General features: G+C 41.7%; 1 protein-coding gene across 5 annotated transcripts in view; it reads right to left on the bottom strand.

Moving 5' to 3' along the window:
- The window catches only part of PLCB4 (phospholipase C beta 4), a 271,807-nt gene that overhangs the window by 103,596 nt on the left and 145,654 nt on the right, over positions 1-22,557 (bottom strand). For all 5 annotated transcript variants that reach the window (XM_069955430.1, XM_069955434.1, XM_069955433.1 and 2 more), the window contains 4 exons: positions 16,293-16,393; positions 15,175-15,255; positions 13,392-13,451; positions 11,652-11,795 (listed from right to left, as the gene is read on the bottom strand). In XM_069955430.1, coding sequence (XP_069811531.1) covers positions 11,652-11,795; positions 13,392-13,451; positions 15,175-15,255; positions 16,293-16,376 — 369 coding nt within the window. In that variant the 5' untranslated portion in view covers positions 16,377-16,393. The remainder of the gene's footprint in view (positions 1-11,651; positions 11,796-13,391; positions 13,452-15,174; positions 15,256-16,292; positions 16,394-22,557) is intronic.

The raw sequence follows: 22,557 nt of genomic DNA, 5'->3' as shown, positions 1-22,557 counted from the left end.
GTCAAATAGGCGTGGCCTAGAGAACCCATGTCCTAGGATTGCGACACCCCTTCGTCCCTCCTCCCTGCCCTCCTCATCATTAGGAATGCTCCCAGAACAATTTCTCCTATTCATCACCTGTGTGAACACTGCACATGAGCTGGATCGTTAAGGCACCTGTGCAGTGTGCAGAAAGGTGATGAATAGGAAAAATCCTGCCCGGGGACGTTACTAGTGATGAGGAGAGATGGAGGGGCGGTGCAATCCTAGGGCACAGACACTCTAGGCCACGCCAATTTGACACAGGACTGCAAGTTTAAAAGTAGTTTTTTAGGACAATAACTGCATCACCTGCCGAACGGACCCCAGGACAGATCTTGGATTAAAAGCAGCTATCCGAAGGTACAAGTGGTTTGGGGGGGGGGGGGTAGATTGTGGGTACAGAGTCACTTTAACTCAATTGAACTGAAAATGTGAAATGATAAAAAAAATTGGTGAAAAAAAAGCTATATTCAGGTTATATATGGATAGAAATAGTAGCAGTGATGCCACTGATTATGTATACACTCTGGACAAATTATCCTGAAAATTTTGTCAAAGGGTTAGTGACTATGGAAATCTATAACTAATCTATGATATACATCATTTTCCATAAGTATGTACAGTCCTCCAAAAGGTGTAAATTCTCGCAGTGCACACTGTTTTACACACACGCATACACGCACACACACACACCACTGTACAAGGACAAATTACACAGATAGAGATCAATATACACAGCTTATCTACACAATCAATATAAGATTGTGTAATGCAACATGTACCCAGCCTATATACACTGCAGTTGAAGGGGTACTCCGACAAAAATCTTTTTCTTTCGAGTCAACTGGTTTCAGAAAGTTATATAGACTTGTAATTTACTTCTATTTAGAAATCTCAAGTCCTCCAGGACTTATCAGCTTCTGTATGCTCTGCAGGGAGTGGTGTTTTTTTCTCCAGTCGGACACAGTGCTCTCTGCTGCCACCTCTTTCCATGTTAGTAGCAAATCCCCCTAGAAAACCTCTCCTTCTCTGGACAGTTCCTGTCTCGGACAGAGATATCAGCAGAGAGCACTGTGTCAGACTGAAAAAAAAACTCCACTTCCTGCAGGACGTACAGCAGCTGATAATTACTAGAAGAAATAGAAATAACTTTCTGACACCAGTTCATTTGAAAGAAAAAGATTTTCGCCGAAGTACCCCTTTACCACTAATGTTTTAACCCTTTAATCTACTAGGTGTCTATGCGCAGTGCTCTCGACAAACCTCCTCCTTCCCAAACTCAATCTCACCATGGCAGCTTTTTACACTGTAGTATCCTTTGAAAACCGACCATCATGGAGTCTTTATTGTATATGGTGAAAAGTCTTAGTTCTGGTAATAGAAGAATACTCCTCTACTACAGTACAATGAGCTAATGAAAGTATCGATAGCACACAAGACACAGCAACCACATGAATTAAAAGTACAGGTTAAGAATCCCACAGGACACTTTTCATTTCTCATTTGTCTCCCAGGACCCGAGGAAATAGTTTTTCTTTTCCTTCTTGTGCTTTCAGCAGGTCACTGGGGTCGGATTGATCTATGCCTTCCTGCCTCACACTGCAATCCCACCCGTATATATGTGTTCACATGTTAACTGTTTCTTCCGCGCACCTTGTTAGGGTAATGTTGTAGCTTAACCTGCAGTCCTATGTCAAACAGAACATAAAAAATACCATTTATCTTAGCTCTAATATGTCTAGTACCTGCTCCCTTTGACGGGCCCACAATTGCGCATAGCAACATTTACACAGGACCAAGACCTGGACTTATGTTACTACTATAACCATACTTTTTTTTTTAATGCGTTTTGATTTTTTATGCATTTTTTTTATAATAGAAGTCAATGTTAAAAAAAACAGATCAAAATGGATGCACACAAATGCATCTGTTTTTCCATCCGTTTTTGTGCAATCCATTTTGATCTGATTTTGTGCAATCCATTTTGATCTGTTTTTTTCCTATTGACTTTTATTATAAAAGATTGGATCAAAACGCATCCGTTTTTTAACAAACACAAAAAAGTGGCCAACTACATTTTTGTGTAAGTAAAAAAAAAAAACAAAAAAAAAAACAATGATGCCTTTTGATCCCTTTTTTAATCCTTTTTTTTTAAATTACGGAAGTCAATCGAAGCTGATCCACACAAAATGGATTAAAAAAGTAGTGTGAACTCAGCCTAAGGTTGGGTTTTCATCTATTTTTTGCAAAAGATGGATGGAAAAATGGATGCATTTGTGCAGAAGCATTATTTCCATTGACTTCCCTTATTAAAAAAAGCCTCAAAATGCCTCCTTTTTTAAGATGCACAAAAACGTACTTTACCTTATTTTTGTGTTTGTTAAAAAAAGGATGTGTTTTGATCCTTTTTTTTTTACAATGGAAAAGAAAAATGGATGCTCACAAATGCATCTGTTTTCCATCCGTTTTTTGCAGAAATGGATGAAAAAAATGGATTGCAAAAACGGAATGTGAACACAAGCCTAAGTGTCAATTCATGCTCTTTGTATACACATTATTATATATACTGGAGGTGTAACCTGTTGGTACACCTAATGGGTGGGGCTACCTAGCAATTCCTGGTCGCATGACCTTTCTCCCCTGATTACTTAGTTTAGGGGCTCTATGAAGAGGTTATTCTAAACTTCTTAAATTTAAGAATTACAGTATGGAGGCCAATGGGCTCTTGGGAACTTTCAGTGCAGCCTTTTTTTTTTGGTCCCCTTTTTCCCCACACAATTCTGTCTCTGAACTCTACAGGCAGTTCTTTCCTCCTCATGGCTTGGTACTTGCATTGATATATATTGTCAATTGTCAGACCTTAGGGTGCGTTTACACAGAAAGATTTATCTGACAGATTTTGGAAGCCAAAGCCAGGAATGGATTTGAAAAGAGGATAGATCCCAGTCTTTCCTTTATGACCTAATCCCTGTTTATAGTCTGTTCCTGGTTTTGGCTTCAAAGATCTGTCAGATAAATCTGTTTGTGTAAACGCACCATTACAAAGACAGGGCTGTGTCTTTCCAGATCACTGCCAAATTTAATACAGGTGACGCTTATCTAGGTGGAGAAACATCTTAAAGATGATCCAAATTAATGGGGGGGCCTCGAAGCTAAATTTGAAGTGTCATAATAAAGGGTGTGAACACTTATGTCCATAAAAAAATAGAATATTTCCTTTTTAATAAATTTGCAAAAAAACCCTTGCATTCTCAGCACATTTGGGTGCGCATTGTTGGAGGGGGGGGGGGCTTAATATTTTTAATTAATTTTTTTTTTATTTTAGCACAAGGCTGCAACATACTAACATACTGTGAAAGGGTCTTAAAAATTTAGGAATGCATTGTACATAGGCTGGACATCTGGTCCTGCCGAAATTGGCAGGTTAGTCTGACGATAATCTAATGTGTGTGGCGGCTTTAGACACAGCATATGAGTGCCAGCTAGTCACAATAAATCCCCATCAAGACGGCACAGCAGCAGTGCAGCATGTACCCTCAGATGACCCGATACCAGCCTTGAATACAGGGATGCTGTTTACCTTCCTCTAGGTTCGATGCAGATATACGAGGGAGACAAACTCGGCGGCAATTCTAACAAGTTAATATTTGACAAGGTTAGAGAGGTGGATGTCACATGGTCATTTCACACCTTCAGAAAAGAAGGCTGGGTTTACACGCAGCGTTACCAGGAAAAACACAACCGCCATGGGCCGTTTACAGGCCTTTTTCATTGTCCAAAACTCTGCAGCTAGATGTTAGGTTAAAGTCTTTAACAAACTATAAAATAGACTATATACAGTGCACTTCGGTTTGTGGAGGTTTTTTTTAGGTCAAAATTAAACATGATCATATGTAACGCAGGAGAAACTAAATCAATTGGTGTCAGCAAGTTATACAAATTTGTAAATTATTTCTGTTCAAGTCTTCCAGTACTTATCAACTGCTGTATATCCTGCAGGAAAAGGTGTATTTTTTCCAGTATGACACAGTGCTCTCTGCTGCCACCTCTGTCCATGGCAGGAACTGTCCAGAGCAGTAACAAATCTCCATAGAAAACCTCTCCTGCTCTGGACAGTTCCTGACATGGACAGAGGTGGCAGCAGAGGGCACTGTGTCAGACTGGAAAGAAAACACCACTTCCTGCAGGACATACAGCAGCTGATAAATTTACAAATCTGTAACATTCTGCCATCAGCTGATTTGAATACTATTTTTTTCTCTGGAGTACGGGCACTGGTATGGTTGACATCTGGCACTAAAAAAAAAAAAAATGTTATTCTTATTATTATTATTTCTTTACATGGCTGCAACTTATTCCGCAGCACTGTACATCTCTATGACCCATGCTCCTAACCTCAGATGACCTTTCCCAGGCTGGCATCTTTGGAGAACATTAGGTAATGGGAAAGAAGAGCAATGTGAAGCAGAGAAGTAATGAGTGGAGGACTGGGGAATACTCCTTACCTATTACACCTGCTTGTCATAACTTGTAGTGGCAATATGTTGACAAGCTGCGGGAATGGCTATGTAATAAAGCTATCTCACTCCGCGTCTCAGTGGATTTTACCCTGTCTAATCTCTCTAAGACTTAGTTTTTAAAACCTGATCATTTCCTTATTTCTATTAGAAATACACAGTAATAAAGCCGCATTATAACACAGAGCCTATTATGTTCTTGTGTGATTAAAAACACCTTACCAATTTCTCCCCATTCTTTAAGTTTATTACATTCGGTATACTGTATTGGTTAATTATTAGGTCTTATGGATGCTGGACAGAAGGTATTTTAGTGCATATCAAGTTATTTTCATTATTGGTTTGCCAATTAGCCAAGATATATTAGCTGCAGTGTGTGAATTCCTAGCTAAGGTTACACCTGTACAGCCGGGTGGCATAGAGGTTCCCTGCACAGCCGGGTGGCATAGAGGTTCCCTGCACAGCCGGGTGGCATAGAGGTAGCCTGTACAGCCGGGTGGCATAGAGGTTCCCTGCACAGCCGGGTGGCATAGAGGTTCCCTGCACAGCCGGGTGGCATAGAGGTTCCCTGCACAGCCGGGTGGCATAGAGGTTCCCTGCACAGCCGGGTGGCATAGAGGTTCCCTGCACAGCCGGGTGGCATAGAGGTAGCCTGTACAGCCGGGTGGCATAGAGGTTCCCTGCACAGCCGGGTGGCATAGAGGTTCCCTGCACAGCTGTGGGGCATAGAGGTTCCCTGCACAGCCAGGTGGCATAGAGGTAGCCTGTACAGCCGGGTGGCATAGAGGTTCCCTGCACAGCCGGGTGGCATAGAGGTTCCCTGCACAACCAGGTGGCATAGAGGTTCCCTGCACAGCCGGGTGGCATAGAGGTTCCCTGCACAGCCGGGTGGCATAGAGGTTCCCTGCACAACCGGGTGGCATAGAGGTTCCCTGCACAATCAGGTGGCATAGAGGTTCCCTGCAGAGCCAGGTGGCATAGAGGTTCCCTGTGCAGCCGGGTGGCATAGAGGTTTCCTGTACAGCTGGGTGGCAAAGAGGTAGCCTGCACAGCTGGTGGGCATAGAAGTTCCCTGTAAAGCCAGGTGGCATAGAGGTTCCCAGTACAGCCGGGTGGCATAGAGCATTCTTGTACAGCTGGGTGACAAAGAAGTTCCCTGTACAGTCGGGTTGCATAGAGGCTCCCTGTACAGCCAGGTGGCATATAGGTTATCTGTACAGCCGGGCGGCATAGAGGTTCCCTGCACAGCTGGGGGGCATAGAGGTTCCCTGTACAAACACATGGCATAAAGGGTTATCTGTACAGCTGGCTGGCAAAGAGGTTCCCTACACAGCTAGGGGCATAGAGGTTGCATGTACAGCTGGGTGGCATAGAGGTTCCCTGCACAGATGGGGGGGGAGGGGGGGGGGGGCAAAGAGGTTCCCTGCACAGCTGGGAGGGGCATAGTGGTTCCCTGTAAAGCCAGGTGGCATAGAGGTTCCCTGTACAGCCGGGTGGCATAGAGGTTCTCTGTATAGCCGGGTGGCATAGAGGTTCTCTGTATAGCTGGGTGGCATAGAGGTTCTCTGTATAGCCGAGTGGTATAGAGGTTCCCTGTACAGCTGGGTGGCAAAAAGGTAGCCTGCACAACTGGGAGGCATAAAAGTTCCCTGTACAGCCAGGTGGCATAGAGGTTCCCAGTAAAGCTGGGTGGCATAGAGTATCCTTGTACAGCTGGGTGACAAAGAGGTTCCCTGTACAGCTGGGGGGCATAGAGGTTTCCTGTGAAGCTGGATGGCATAGAGGTTCCCTGTACAGCCGGGTGGCATAGAGGTAGCCTGCACAGCTGGGTGGCATAGAGGTTTCCTGTACAGCTGGGGGGCATAGAGGTTCCCTGTACAGCCGGGTGGCATAGAGGTAGCCTGCACAGCTGGGTGGCATAGAGGTTTCCTGTACAGCTGGGGGGCATAGAGGTTCCCTGTACAGCTGGGGGGCATAGAGGTTCCCTGTACAACTGGGTGGCATAGAGGTTTCCTGCACAGCTGGGGGGCATAGAGGTAGCCTGCACAGCTGGATGGCATAGAGGTAGCCTGCACAGCTGGGTGGCATAGAGGTTCCCTGCACAGCTGGGTGGCATAGAGGTTTCCTGTACAGCTGGGGGGCACAGAGGTTTCCTGTACAGCTGGGGGGCACAGAGGTTTCCTGCACAGCTGGGGGGCACAGAGGTTTCCTGTGAAGCTGAGTGGCATAGAGGTTCCCTGTACAGCCGGGTGGCATAGAGGTTTCCTGCACAGCTGGGGGGCATAGAGGTTTCCTGTGAAGCTGGGTGGCATAGAGGTAGCCTGCACAGCTGGGTGGCATAGAGGTTTCCTGTACAGCTGGGGGGCATAGAGCACCCCTCTACTGGGAAAATCAGTGATGGGACTGCAGTGCTGAATCCTCATACCACTTCATCTTCTTTAGTTTCAATAGGGGGTCATACTTCCATGAACCATAAAGTGAAGTGCATTATCCCACGATTATTATTCACCATTCAGAGGCTGGGGAATAATAGTATGATCACGGAGATCCCCTAGAATCTCAGAAATGAAGGTCCACAACCTCCCTCCTATCGGAATGGAGCAGGGGTCACGTGTGCATACCCCCACTCCATTCACGGTCTATAGGAATGGTAAAGATGGCCGACAGAGCTTGGGTATCTCCCCTAACCCCCACAGACAAGGCATGAAGTGACAGTGTACACACACAACCTTAACTCCATCCTGACAGGTTCTTTAGGACCCGGTTGTCAAAGTCACAGTGATAACATCTCCTGCAATCACTCATTTCCTATCCTGGGAATAGGGGATAGGTCTTATAGGTGGGCTACACTTATATGGGGCAAGGCATGCTCAGGTCAAATGCAATCTCCAGGAAGAACTGGCAGTTGGTCTCCACTGAACCTACAATCAGGAGGGAATTTGGGGAAAATGTTTGTACTGTTACATGACAACAACGGGGTCACATTCACAGTGAACTCCGACCTGAACGTACAACATTTGATTAATAGTGGCTGAAGAAGCTGGATGCAACCCTAGGGAGTCCTGGAAAACATGGACACAGCCTATGGCCTTTGTCTGTATCCATGTTTTCCAGGCAGCCTTTGCATGTAATCCAACTTTTTCAGCCACCAGAGCGTGCTCGTGGTTCGTTCATCTCTAATAATTTTGACTGGACTCAAGCTTCTGTACCCCTCCCCTTCCTCACCTATTTTAATCTAAGCATAGTTACCATCTTACAGGGTGGATTTCCACAATTTTATAGAGTGCACAACTGGCCATATACACAATCACTCAATAGGACCAACACCATAAACCAGTTACAATCGGGACAAATCGGAGGTGGAAAGCTGACACAATTGTCAGCCCATATTGCTCTTGTTGAGCTGAAACTAATAATCCCAGTGTTGCTGTCCATCTCATTTCTCTTTTAAATGTTCTCTAGTTAACATAATCAAATCAACAAGAACTGAGTTTCATTTGCAATCTGCTCCTTTGTAGGGATCGATACTAATATAATAAAACACAGCAAATATATTCAATGTAAGAGCAACTGTACATTACCAAGTGTATCTATGGTGATTCCCTACACAATGTACATAGAGAAGCATAGGGAAGAAAAAAGTGGTCCAAGCAGCCTCTATATAAAGATTTCTTACAATACAGAAAAGATTTATACTTTTTATGGGTATGTTCACACATATTCCGCCACATTTACTCAGTGTGAGCATACCCTATCATATACTTTGAATGGAGTCAAATTTTGCATTTCAGAAAACCACGGGGGCCAATATGATTACTTAAATGGTGATCACAAGTGTTCTATCTTACGGGTATGTTCACACTAAGGAATATTTTCTGCTTGAAATTCCTCGCCTATTCAGCTCTGGCAGAATAGGAGCAGAATTTGAGCGGAAGTCGAGCAGAATTCAAGCCCCCATTGACTTCTATAGGATTCTTCTACCAGAATCCACCCAAAGAATTGACATGTCGGAGCGAAGCGGATCTGTGGCAGAAAATTCTGCTGGGAAATTCTGCAGTGTGAACAACAGAGTGGTTATTCCATTAAACACAATGAGACATTGCCCTGTTCATTCTTTTACTGGAGGAATTTCAAGCAGAATTAAAGAGCGGATTCCTCTTCAATTCCTCGCCTTTTTCTCAGTGTGCATGAGCCCAAAGATTATTTGACAGATTATCTGCCAAAGATTTGAAGACAAAGCCAGGAATGGATTTGAAAAGAGAAAAAATCTCAGACTTTCCTTTATGACCTGATCTCTGTTTATAGTCTGTTTCTGGCTTTGGCTTCAATTCTTTGGCAGATAATCTGTCAGATAATCTTTCTGTGTAAATGGACCCTAGCCCTTAGATATTGGCAGATTGGGTATGTTAAATTTCTATTGCAGTAGCTGGCCCCTCCCATATTCACAGCACATGAATGTCTGACTGAGCCATTTATGTATATGGGGTGAACAGGAAAAAGAGCTATTTAAAGTATATGTTCACCTAAAAGGGGAAGTCTAGGCAAATCGATTTTATTTTAAAACAAGTGCTGGGGAGGATAAAAGAAATAACGTGTTCTTACCTTCCTTACTTCAGCACTGGTGGCCGCTTACCACCGCTCCGGTCCCCAGCCATTTCCTGATCTAAGCCGGACTCGGGTCGTGACGTGTGCGGCTCTGCCACTGCTCTACCTCTATGCCACTGCTCAGCCAGTCAGCAGCCGAGGTGGGACCCAATTACAGCTGCTGACTGGCTGAGTGGACCACACACGTTCCGACCTGGGTCTCCGCTCAGAACAGGAAACGGCCAGGGAACGGAGTTGTAGTACATGGCCACCAGCGCTGGGGCAGGGAATGTAAAAACATTTTATTTCTTTTTTCCTCCCCCTTCCCAGCACTAGTTAAAAAAATCTATTTGCCAAGACTTCTCCTTTAAGGCTACTTTCACGTGAGTCTAGTAAGGATGCCAATTGCAACTCTGTGCCCATTGTACAGCTGAACGAACCAGCTAACCCCAGGTCTAATGACTCAAACTAACAGCATTATTTGGATCTATGATGCTATTACTTCAGGTTATTAGACCCACAGTTGGGCACGGCCATTTGGCAGTACTAGGGGTATCAATATTACCATCATGTGAAACAGTCATGTGTATAGTTCTCTTTTGATAGTGTCATGGTTACTTTACTGTTTTCTGAAAGCAAAAGGAGACCAGTACCATCAAGCCTTTACACAAGATATTTAACAGTTACCATAAGTCTGAACTGAAAGCAATTCTGATGCACGCATGTTTATTTTAAATGTACTGTCGGGAGCGTAAAGGGGCCAGGACTGCTTTTTGCAGAATGCCCAGAGAGGAGGGCACACTTACCTCCCTGCCTTCTGTACTCCGCTGCTTTGGTCATCGGTGTGTGGCCACTTCCAGGTATTGAGACATGGCATCACAGGCGCGCTCAGACATTCAGTGTCTGTAGTGGCGTCCTGTCTCTACCACCGAATGGTTAAGTGGGCCTGCAAAGTCACTTCTCAATACCTGGATCCAACCGTACACCAGAGAGTAGAGATGAAGAGTATGGGAGGCAGCAAAGGAACCTGGGAGGTAAGTGTATGCAATTTTTTTTACCCACATTCAAAAAAAGCAAACCCCTTTAAGTCTGTGTTTCCACATTCGTGGTCAGATTGGGCTCTAAATTCAGTCAAAACAACGCCCACATTTTTTAACCAATACCTGTGAGATGTTGCAGGTAATCCCGGAAACATCGCAAGGCTATTGGAAAGTCAATGGGGCGTGGTTTCGAGCGTTTCATTTTTGAGTATTTAAGTAAAAATAAAGTATAAGGCTGGGTTTGCACTACGTTTTGCAATGTTTTTTTCATCCTTTTATTTGCAAAAAACGGATGAAAAATGAATGAAAAAATGGATGCATTTGTGTTTATCCGTTTTGATCCATTGACGTTATTATTTAAAAAAAAAAGGGTTCAAAACGGAGGTTGACTACGTTTTTGTGTACTTTCTTTTTATAATAGAAGTCAATGGAAAAACGGATCAACGCGGATGCACATCAATGCGTGCATTTTTTTATCCGTTTTTTCACCTGTTTTATGCAAAAAAACGGATAAAAAAAAAAAAAACGAATAGCAAAAACTTAGTGTAAACCCAGCCAAAGCTGTGGGGTTACCAGCAGGGCCGGCATGAGCACAGGGCTTACCTGGGCAAGTGCTGGGGCCCACATTGCCTTTAGGGGCCCAGAGAGGGAGAAGGGCCTGGTGTTCTAATGTTCAGTCTGCTCACTGTAGTGAGTGCTGAACATCAGAAGACACAGAGGCAGCACCTGCACATAGAGAAAAAAAAAGGGTGAAGGACCTGATCACATGACTGGAAGGTCCTCAACCTTACAGTGTGAAGAGCAGCCGACCAGAGAGAGAGAGGGAGAAGACTGAGCTTTAAGTGCTGTCAGTGTCTCTGTCAGTCAGTGTGTGTCAGTCAGTCAGTGTCAGTTAGTCAGTGTCAGTCAGTCAGTGTCTGTGTCAGTAATGTGTGTTTGTATATGTTAGTGGTGTATCAAGTGATTGTGCATAGTGTGTGGATGATGGGTGCATGGTAGATAGATGAGGGGCCCACTGAGGCTCTGTTGCCCAAGGGCCCACAAAAACCTGGAGCCGTCCCTGGTTACCAGGCAGCAAGTGCTCAATTCTCCGGCGGCACCACCATTGAGAAAATGAAGTATTACACAGTGCCCACTGAAACCAATAATCCATCTATGCACAGATAAGCCGTGTCCAGTAACCGCTCTCCCTTCTGGCTGACAGATGAGGGTCCTGAACGCTATACCCAGATGATATGATAACTACTGGTAGAAAAATCTTTCTGTTTCAAGAAAAACTATTTGCCATCAGGAAGACGCTTCACTTTCCCTTGCGTTATGACTATATAACTAACTTGACAAACTCTACGTTTGTTGTTCTTTGTGGTTTATTGCTACTGTAGTATTCGGTTTATGCCAAGCCAAGATAAGTCATGTAGAAATTGACGGGAAGATTAGAGCAGCCACAGAAACATAGTAGTAATATAAGCAGTGTTTAACTGCGGAATACCTTAGCTACGTCGACGCTCTCTGCTACCATGTATGTGAAGTTGATGTTCACCAGGTCTGTACCAGAACAGACACACACTACCCGGCCTTCTAGTTCATTTTCGGCTTTTCCCACAGACTCCAGTGCAGACAGTATTTTCGGATCCTAAACCGGAGGAGAAATATCATAACATTTTTATTAATATATACATTAGACTTCTTAAAGGAGTTATCCAGGCTTAGAAAAGCATCTCTGCTTTCTTCTAGAAACAGCACCAATTTTGTCCTCAGTTCGGGTGTGACTTTGCAGCTCAATATGAGGGGAGCGGAGCTGGATTGTAATACCACAAACAACCTGAGGACAGAGGTGGTGCTGTTTTTGCAAGAAAACCTTGATCTAATCTTGGATAACCCCTTTACCAGCTATATTTATATAAACGGCATGTAAAAGCCAACTCAAAGGCGACAACCAATAGGATTGCACTTCTAGATTTCAGTTCCGGAACAATGCTGTTACCAATGAGTTTCTCTTATTTCACAGCGCCTCTCGCTCTCCTTGCCTCTCCGCTCAAAGAACTGACAGGCAGGATTCGGGACCAAGTCCATGCTGCGGGTGGGGTGAGGTGTTTCCGCATGGAATTTCAACGCCGATTCTGTAGTGTGAATGGGCCCTAAAGGTTCACTAAATTAGCACCAATCTTTAAAACTGGGGCTAGTTATCGTGCCTTATTCAGCCCATCTAAAATGAAAGCTTATGGAGAGCTAATTTGCATATTTTGTTTCCCAGGGATCATTGCCCACAGCTGGCTCTCCCTAAGGAGAGTCAGTAACAAGAATTAGCAACATTTACAGATAAAATCACCGAAATAGAGAAATTTTTTGGTAAGTAAAACAAACACAGTTACTACAGTACACAAAGTGAAACTGGCTCAGCTGTCCCTAGCAACCAATCAGATTCCATTTTTCATTTCATTTCACAGATCCACTTACTTTCTGAATATATATATATATATATATATATATATATATATATATATGAGTATATATATATATATATATATATATATGAATATATATATATATATATATATATATATATATATATGAATATATATATATATATATATAAATTTAATTTATTTATTTTTAAAAAAATTAAATTTGTTTATTTATTCTTTTTACTATACAGCCGGCATAATTGGAATCAGTAGGATGAAAAAGATTCGATGCCTCTGCACCCACAAAACGACTTGCTAAACCTCCATTTCTGTGCCATATCCTAATGCCCTCTTGCCCCTTCTTACTGCCTCATGTTACCAATGGATGCAATCATAAAAAAAAAAACTTTTTTCCATTACTTAAATTTTCCTTTATCTCCAATTTTCCAGATGAAATTATCTTCTTTTCCGTAGAGCGATTTTAGGTGGCATCTACACATCTAGTACAATGGTTCTTTATGACATTTAGTATCTAACATTTCACGCTCATTATTATAAGGTCGCTTACGGTCTGATGTCATTTGCCGTTCTTAGGAATTATCAGCTTTCTGCTGAGCTGGATCTCCTCTTCTTTAATGTCTTATTTGGCCGTAAAAAAAAAAAAAAAAAATCTAAAAGGATTTTTTATCTAGAATGTTCACACATAATAAAGGGAAAATAGAAAAGCTCCAAATGAGATAACCTTTCCCGAGTTAATTAAACCGACACAACATGGCAAAGGAAGGTGTTATTGTACAAGAAAAAAACAGATCAGATGACATTACCTTTGGTACCATGCCATAGCGTATACTGTTGATTAGAGAGCATTCCAAGACCTGGCCTTCCTGTAAAGGAAAACAATAAGGCGGCTTGAAGAAAATCAAAGCATTGAGAATAAAACATGTTTATACAAATGCCCTGACTACATGGGCACATAGATATCAAAGACGTTGTCTAGTTGAAGGGGTTGTTCACCTTTTTTTTTTCTTTCAAATCAACTGCTGCCAGAAAGTGGCAGAGATTTGTAATTTACTTCTATAAAAAAAAAGTCTTCCAGTACTTATCAGTTGCTGCATGTACTGCAGGAAGTGTTTTATTTCCTGCAGATGGCCGGTCTCTGCAAAGATCATGCCGGATGGTACTGCAGTAGCGGCCGGATGATCTTTCTGGCCGCAATGTTCTGATGCTGGCACATCAGCGCGCGTCCGCATCAGAACTCTTATAGCACACAATGAAGCAAGCGGACGGAGCCGATTGCTTCATTGTGTGAACTGACAGAGCTTTCTGTGGCCGCAACTCACTGATTTGCGGCCGCAGAAAACTGACATGTCAGTTCTTTGCGGCGCCGCTTGGGATCCCGGCCGGAACCTATACTATGTGTATACGCTCCGGCCGGGATCCCATAGAAGATAAGGCAATGTTCTTCAGCGTACAAAGTACGGCAGTTGTTGCCGATGCCAACAACGGCTGTACTTTTTACGTTGTGTGAACATAGCCTGACACAGTGCTCTTTGATGCCCCCTGTCCTCTGTCCATGTCAGGAACTGTCCAAAGTAGTAGCAAATCCCCATAGAAAACCTTACCTGCTCTCCAGACTGGAAAAAATACCACTTCCTGCAGGACATACAGCAGCTGATAAGTACTGGAAGACTGGAGGTTTATTAATAGACATAAATCACAAATCTCTGGCACTTTCTCATGCTATTTGATTTGAAGAAAAAAAACCTTTTCATGTACTGTGTTAAGGAACTTTTAGTTAATAGAGTGGGTGACCCAAATTCTTGGCCAGAGAGGACTTTTTTTATCCAAAAGTCCTGTCCTGCAATACACAGACGACCCATTGATTTACATAGGAACTGCCAGTTCAGGTGAAGTTTGCAATTAAGATCAATTTACTTCAATGGAACTGAGCTTGAAACCCCACCCAAACTGGAGACAAGAGAGAGGGGGGTAACGTAGCCATGTTTTTGTAGCACTGGATAATCCCTTTAATACAGGTTTCCTACAGATCACAGCTGACACCTTACAATTTACTAATTTTTAAGGTACACTTCTAACAAGTAGGAATTGCCAAAGGTAGATAAGCCTCTATTTCAGTTGGGTTTCTATACCTGTACTCTATAGTATCAGAGTTCCCACTCCCTGTTGAATTTGCTAGTTGACAAGTCTTTGTGAATGGATATGACCTGGGTTGCAATGGGTTTTGGCTATCCTATAGAGCAAGGCTGGGATTTAGGAGCAGCCATTTTGGGACATTCGGAGGACGTGGGGACCATGGACCAGGCTGTCTGTGGTGCCAGCTTCAGAGGTCCACCAGGGGATTAGGTGAGTCCTGGGTTGCAGCGGGTGGCAACGGGGGCCTTAATTTCGGGGGGTGCCCTAGTTTAGAGTAGGGGTTCCTTATTTTCAGGGGGATGCCTTACTTTCGGGGGTGCACTAGTTTAGCGTAGGGGTGCCTTATTTTTGGGGAGATGCTTTACTTTAGGCTAGTTGGTAGGGTAGTTGGGGGGGGCCGTATTTTAGGAGGGCGTCCTTTTTTCGTGAAAACATGTTATTACTACTACGTACCTTTCCTTCACTTTTCCATGTGAGAAAGAAGCCAAACTCGTCCACTTTAAAGAGACAATTTGGTTCAAATACAAATGATTCCTGAAATAAACATAGAAGAAACCTTAGTAAAATTATAGATAGATAGATAGATAGATAGGAGATAGATAGATAGATAGATAGATAGATAGATAGATAGATAGATAGGAGATAGATGATAGATAGATAGATAGATAGATAGATAGATAGATAGATAGATAGGAGATAGGAGATAGATAGATAGATAGATAGATAGATAGATAGATAGATAGATGGATAGATAGATAGATAATAGATGATAGATAATAGATAGATAGATAGATAGATAGATAGATAGATAGATGACAGATAGATGATAGATAATAGATAGATAGATAGACAGACATACAGATAGATAGATAGATAGATGATAGATAATAGATAGATAGATAGATAGATAGATAGATAATAGATAATAGATAGATAGATGGATAGATAGATAGATAGATAGATAGATAGATAGATAGATAGGAGAAAGATAGATAGATAGATAGATAGGAGATAGATAGATAGATAGATAGATAGATAGATAGGAGATAGATAGATGATAGATAGATAGATAGGAGATAGATAGATAGATAGATAGATGATAGATAGATAGATAGATAGATAGATAGATAGATAGATAGATAGGAGATAGATAGATAATAGGAGATAGATAGATGATAGATAGATAGATAGATAGATAGATAGATAGATAGATAGATAGAAGGGAAATAGATAGATAGATAAATAGATACATAGATAGATAGATAGATAGATAGATAGATAGATAGATCGGATATAGATACATAATAGATAGATAGATGATAGAAAGATAGATAGATAGATAGATAGATAGATAGATAGATAGATAGATAGATAGATAGGAAATAGATAGATAAATAGATTAGTAATAGATAGATAGATAAATAGATTAGTAATAGATAGATAGGAGATAGATAGATAGATAGATAGATAGATAATAGGAGATAGATAGATAGAAGACAGGATCCTCTTTATGTTTCTGTCCTCATGACAGATTTCTCTCAGTAACAGCGATCAACCATTTAGTCTCTTACCTCTTCATATCTGTCAAACATAGCTCCATCTTGCATGAAAGAAGGAACAGGCTTCTGCCAATTGAATTCGTATGGTTTGGCCATGTTTACTTTACGGAGGTCTGGAAGATATAACACGCACAGGAATATGGTGTCATCCAACATGCACTGTTAGAACGGAAGCAAATGCAGATTTTATTTTTGACGCCCAATAATAATAGAGTGTGTGTAACCTGTAGCTTCTCATTTTTTTACTGTTGAGGATTCCCCAACAAAAACATGGTGATGCCTCCAGCCTCCATACGGTCCATACCAATTTTTTTTTTTAATTATCTCTGTTAAAAATATTTTTGACACTTTTTTGTCTAACAAATTTAAATTTAAGTAAATAAAGTTATTTTACTGCCTTCTTGTAGTCTTTCAAGCTCTCCTTCTGCTCTGTTGTTTAAATTAGGGCCAGCTTCCTCCTCTGTGTCAGGACAGGGGAGGCAGGGACAAGACACAATAGTGAGCCCTGATGCTAAACCCACCAACTGTCCCTACCTACTTGCCTCATCTGGCCCTAGGCGGCCATGGACAACCACAAAGACATTCCCTGCGCTGGATACTTGTGCACAGAACAAGACAGACAAACAAACACAATAGCGGATAGTCAAATAAGCAAGGTCAGAACCAAACGGGCAGTGTAGTACAAAATCAGGTAACAATCGGATAGTCAAAAAGTCAAGCAAGAGGTCAGGTAACAAAGTCGAGCAAGCAGAGGGAGTTAGGACGGGGATCACAGGAATAGACAGGGGGAGCTGGGACCAGGGTATGAAACTTAATAGTCAGCGCTGAGAGATGGCCTCAGCTTTCTTTTATGCTGGCCAACAGCCCAGTCTGGATCCTCATTGGACCGGCGCTCTGATCTTCCAGGTTCCAGACAGGTAGAGAAACCAGTCAGTCTAAAGACCTACTCAGCTGCATAATCAAGTCTCCCAGTGATCAGTTTAACTCCCGTATTGCCAGGAAGCTGAGAAGCAAGTGGGTGTGGCACATAAAAGTAAAAACAGGCCCAGTTCACACCAGGTTACTGCACATTCCTGACACTCTGGTTTGGTTTCTATAATGGACTTCCTCTTCCTGTGTACACTCTAGAAGGGAATTCAGCCATATCTATGTCACTTTCACTATGCAGTGGGGAGATAGAGGGATTATAATCAAAAAGGAGGGATAAAGAGTTGGCTAAATTCCCAGCTAGAGTGTACACAGGAACAGGAAGTCTATTACAGGATGTAAACCAGACAGAAAGTTAGGCTAGTGAAAACAACATTTTGCAAAAAACAGCAAAACTAAAGAATTAAAAAACTATCTACCAACTGATGTTGATGTAGGTTTCATTGCCAGACAGCCCCTTTAAATTTTATCTCCTGAACTTCATGTCATAGGGTGACATAAAAAAGTTCCTCTAAATCTTTTTTTTACCAAATGGAGAGCGGCACAATGGTAAGGAAATAATTTCACCTAGTTGTAATGAGTATTGCCCTGAGCCATGTACAAGTCTTATACTCTAGTTATAACGTTTATGGTGGACAAGGGACAAACTGTTATGGCTTGTATTTTTTTTGTCTTTTTTACTATTTTTTTGTTACTTGCTCTATTTTTTATTTAAGGCCACTGGTCCCTAGGAACCCTCCTTGGAATCCGATCAGGGGTTCCCCAGACTTGACTTCTTTACAGAAGGAATTTTAAACTGCTTAACGTGATGGAAGACGCTTGGCAGGACAGTCAACATATCGATGCCAGCATTTAGTGCCAAGCTGGAATTATGGAATGCCCCTACACTAATTTTCTTTGAGGTAGGAACGGAAGTTTAGCTTTCTGACCAGCTGTTATCACCAGGGAAAGCTCTGATTGGGGATATGCTATATAAACCTGAAGCAGCCATACAGTCCAACAGTATAACATGCAGCCCGTTAAAATTAATGGATATTAATGTAATCTACGAGCAAGCAAGAGCTGCTGTTGTCTAGGCTTAAAAAGACATGGTTGTTTCTTATAAAAACAGCACCTCTCCTGTCCTCAGTTCGAGTGTGGTATTGCAACTTGGTTACATTGAAGTGAATGGAGCCTAATTGTAATACACAATCTGAGAAAAGGGATGGTGCTATTTTTGCAGTTTTTTTTTTTTTAAATCCCGGTAAAGACCTCCTCTATGATGTCCACATGTTCTGTTCTTATAGAAAGATTCTGTCCTTATTGCCTGTTCTTTTTTTACTTTGTTCTTTTTTTAGAAATGTAATAAAATATATATATATATATATATATATATTTTTTTTTTTTTTGTACATTATTATGGGGGCAGCTCCTGCTCTGCAAGATACAAAAAGTTAGTAAGGCTGGGTTTATACTGCGTTCTTCCAATCCGCTTAATGTAATGTAAATGGATGCAATTGCGTGTCATCCATTTGGATCCGTTTTCCACTGACTTCCATTATAAAAAAAAAAACAGATCGAAATGGATGTGTTTTTTTTTTACCTACAGAAAAGTAGTGTTGACATCACTTTTCTGTACCTTAAAAAAAACATCCATTTCGATCAGTTTTGTTTTTTTTTATAATGGAAGTCAATGTAAAACGGTATCGGATCCAAATGGATGACACACAATTGCATCCGTTTTCTCCATAAAATGATTGCAAAAAACGCAGTGTGAACCTAGCCTACAGTGGGAAAAAAAATCACTGAAAAATTCTTAAAAATTGGTCATTTTTTGATCATACATTCCCTTTAACTAGTTTCCAAAGAAATAACTCTAAATAGCAAAAAATTAAAGGGGTTGCTTAGAAAAACATGGCTGCCTTCAAAAACAGCACTGCTCTTGTCCTTGGGTTTGGCTTTTGCATCTCAATTCCATTAAAGTGAATGGAGCTTAATTGTAATACCAGCCACCACCTGTGGACAAGGGTGGCGCTGTTCTTTTAAAAAAAGTATCTGTGCCTTTTTTTAAGATGTATTCTCAGTGGCTGTATTCTCTATCCAGTAATGTTGCATAAGCTGGTGTCACACTAATAATGAGTAAAAAAACAATTAGTTTGTCAAACCCTATTAGTCTATAAAGAGAGAATATAAACACATACTGAGAATATAAAAATCTCTGCAAGAAGTGACTCTGCTTTCTAGCCAGCTACATGGTTAATAGAGAGTGATTTAATATTTATGTTAGGACACATCCTGGCAACCAGCATTGGTTTCTTGAAAGCCGCCTCTCTCATAAATCAGAGCGAAGCCTGTCTGACCATAAATCCAGTCTTAATTAGTTTACGTCTGTGGGCGGATGGAGAGATGCATTAGAGAACATTTCCCTTTAAACAGCTTCCTTGCATGACCTCCTGGCTTAGCTAAAAGTGGGAGCGCTATTCTCCGTTGGAGCTTAATGTGCAAAATAGTTAATGATTATGAGAAATCATTTATTTGGTGATTTTTATTTATTTTTTTAAAAAAAATTTATTTCGGCTGACGGAATTACATTTGCATGTTCATAGTTAGGGAAAATTGTTCATTTCAAATTTTAGATAATGAATTACTGTATACATGAAAAAAGCAAAGTCACTGCAGGGACGGGGAATTTTTTTTAATCAACTGTTATACAAATTTGTAAATTACTTTTATTTAAAATTCTTAAGTCTTCCAGTACTTATCAGCTACTGTATGTCCTGCAGGAAGTGATGTATTCTTTCCAGTCTGACACAATGCGCTCTGCTGCCACCTCTGTCCGTGTCAGGAACTGTCCAGATCCCCATACAAATCCTCTCCTGCTATCGACAGTTCCTGACATGGCCTGAGGTGGCAGCAGAGAGCAACGTATCAGACTGGAAAAAATACACCAATTCCTGCACGACATACAGCAGCTGATAAGCACTGAAAGAATGGAGATTTTTGAAATAGAAGTAATTTACAAGTCTGGATAACTTTCTGACACCAGCTGATTTAAAAAAAATTTTTTTCTCCAGCGTACCCCTCTAAACTGAGATGGCTTAAACCTAAATGAACAAAATAGTTTCATAATCAGCCAGCCATATATCTAATACGCCAAGTGTCCACGTCCTTTACATAGTACAAATTTGTGTATTGAAACTGCATAATAAGGGGGAATTTTTCACAGACTGTGGGAATGTTCTCAAAAAACATACGTTCGTATGTAGAGTATCTAATCTGTCAAAGTATAAAAGAGGAGTGACCAGAAAATAGAGATAGGCGGTACTATAGGTAGATACAAGCGGTATATAAGAAATACAATGTCTGCTGTGAAAATGGACTCAATAAGTGGTGCGAACTCCAAAAAGCAATATATAGCCAAAGGAGGAAGAAAAGATTGGGTTGCACTCACCGAAGGAATCTTCATAGGCTTTATTTCTTCATATCAAACAAATAAAAAACTGGGCATAGTACGAATATGGACATGGCAGATGCTAGACAAAACAGGGCGGTACCAGACTGTTTCGCACATAGCTGCGCTTCTACGGACCTCCCCCGGGAGTGTGACTGCGCGTGAAACAGTCTGTCACCGCCCTGCTTGGTCTAGCGTCTGCCATGTCCATGTTCGCACTATGTTTAGTCTTTTATTCATTTGATATGAAGAAATAGAGCCTATGTAGACTCCTTGGGTGAGTGCAACCCATTCTTTTCTTCCTCCTTGGAATGTGTTTATAAAAGAGGAGTAACCATGTCTTTCAACTCTGTGACAGTGTTAATAAACCAATAGCTCAAGATGCACTTTCTTTTAACAGCCATAAGCGTCAGATGAAGGGCTTTGGATGTATGTAATCCTGATGAAGGGTAAGAGGGATTTTTCAAGATATAATGGAAGGGGCAACTCAACAGGAGACCCATCAATAGTTCGATACATAGATCCTCCATGTTTAAACAAGAAATCCAATGACTAGTAAGCTAGATAGATACACCCTCAAATAAGGAAATCCAAGCATTTAATGAATAATATATAAGGATTTATAGTGGTCCCTGGTACATATTAACATGTACCCAATTTTTCCACCCTAGTCATGTATGAGTGTTTTACCAAAGACATGGATCTGGAGAAGTACAAAAACTGGGAATTAACATTCGATCATAGTTAACTTAGCTCTTCATGTTTATATGAGAAGACTTTGTAAACTTTCGCCCCTGGGGAATAAAGGAGGTGTCAGGGGCCAAAGCTCGGCTCCTGACACTAGTGCCAGCGGAGCATGTGACCAGCCTGAGGGATGTCCATAGATATTGTTTGCCGCAGCTGGGACTTCACAGCCTCCTGGCGGGATAGCATGCCTGTTGGGGATGATTGTGTGCTGACTAGCGTCCGGCACCGCCAGTCAGTTCTCTAGTGTGCTTGGGGTTGGAGTTTCAGTCCTCAATCACGTCCTGGGGCTGGGACTCCAGTCTCAATAAAACTACTCCCTTCATCATCCTCCTTGCCTGCGATAGAGCCGCACTCCTGAATGTCACTAAGGAAGCGTTTGTATGCTGGTTACATATTCCCTGTTTTTTTCTGACTTTGGCTGGATCTCCTGATCATTCTAGATCTAGACGACTTTGAGTTTATTGTGTTTTTTTTTTTCATCTCTGTGTTACTCTCATCTTGGTTAGGGACTGTCGCCCAGTTACCCACTGCCACCTAGGGCAGATAGTGGTAAACAGGTTTGGACAATGGGGCGGGTGCCAGTGCAAGAGCCTCAACTATCTTGTGTCCTTTAGTCCCAATTTAACAGGAAGATTCCAGAGAGGAATAAATTTCAAAATGCAGAATAGTAATATCGAGTTTATAGAGTATCTTCCAAAAAGAAGAAGGCTAGAGCAGACTTCCCACAGGAAAGCCTTATATTTAGTGTGAAGGAGTGCGCCTAAGTTCCATTTCAATGGGTCAGCCAGTTAGGATTATGGTAGTAGGTTAGAGAACTGACTGGTTCCCAGTATCCAGCACTAAAGTGTTGGATTAAGGCTGCTAGATTACAGAGGTGTATGTGGTGTAGCTGTAAACCAGCCTCCGTTTTTGACAATTAGAGCTTAGTATAAGCAATGTGAGGTCTCCTACCTTGTCAGAAGAAATGGGTTAAAGAATATTGTATGGAATATCTGTATGTAATCATCCTACGTGCGAGAGACAGCTGTAAAGCGATCCATCAGTCTAGTTCCCGAGTTTACTTTACATAAAGATGTAGATTACTTTTTTTATGCCCAAATAAGTTAAGAATGAGAAGGCAATTTCAACACCCAGTTGTGGGTGGTTAGGAGGAGAAGTGCCAAGAGAATTCAG

The sequence above is a fragment of the Dendropsophus ebraccatus genome, chromosome 15, assembly GCF_027789765.1.
Source record: "Dendropsophus ebraccatus isolate aDenEbr1 chromosome 15, aDenEbr1.pat, whole genome shotgun sequence".
In the NCBI taxonomy this organism is placed as follows: Eukaryota; Metazoa; Chordata; class Amphibia; order Anura; family Hylidae; genus Dendropsophus; species Dendropsophus ebraccatus.
This window is presented reverse-complemented; position numbering and strand designations above follow the sequence as displayed.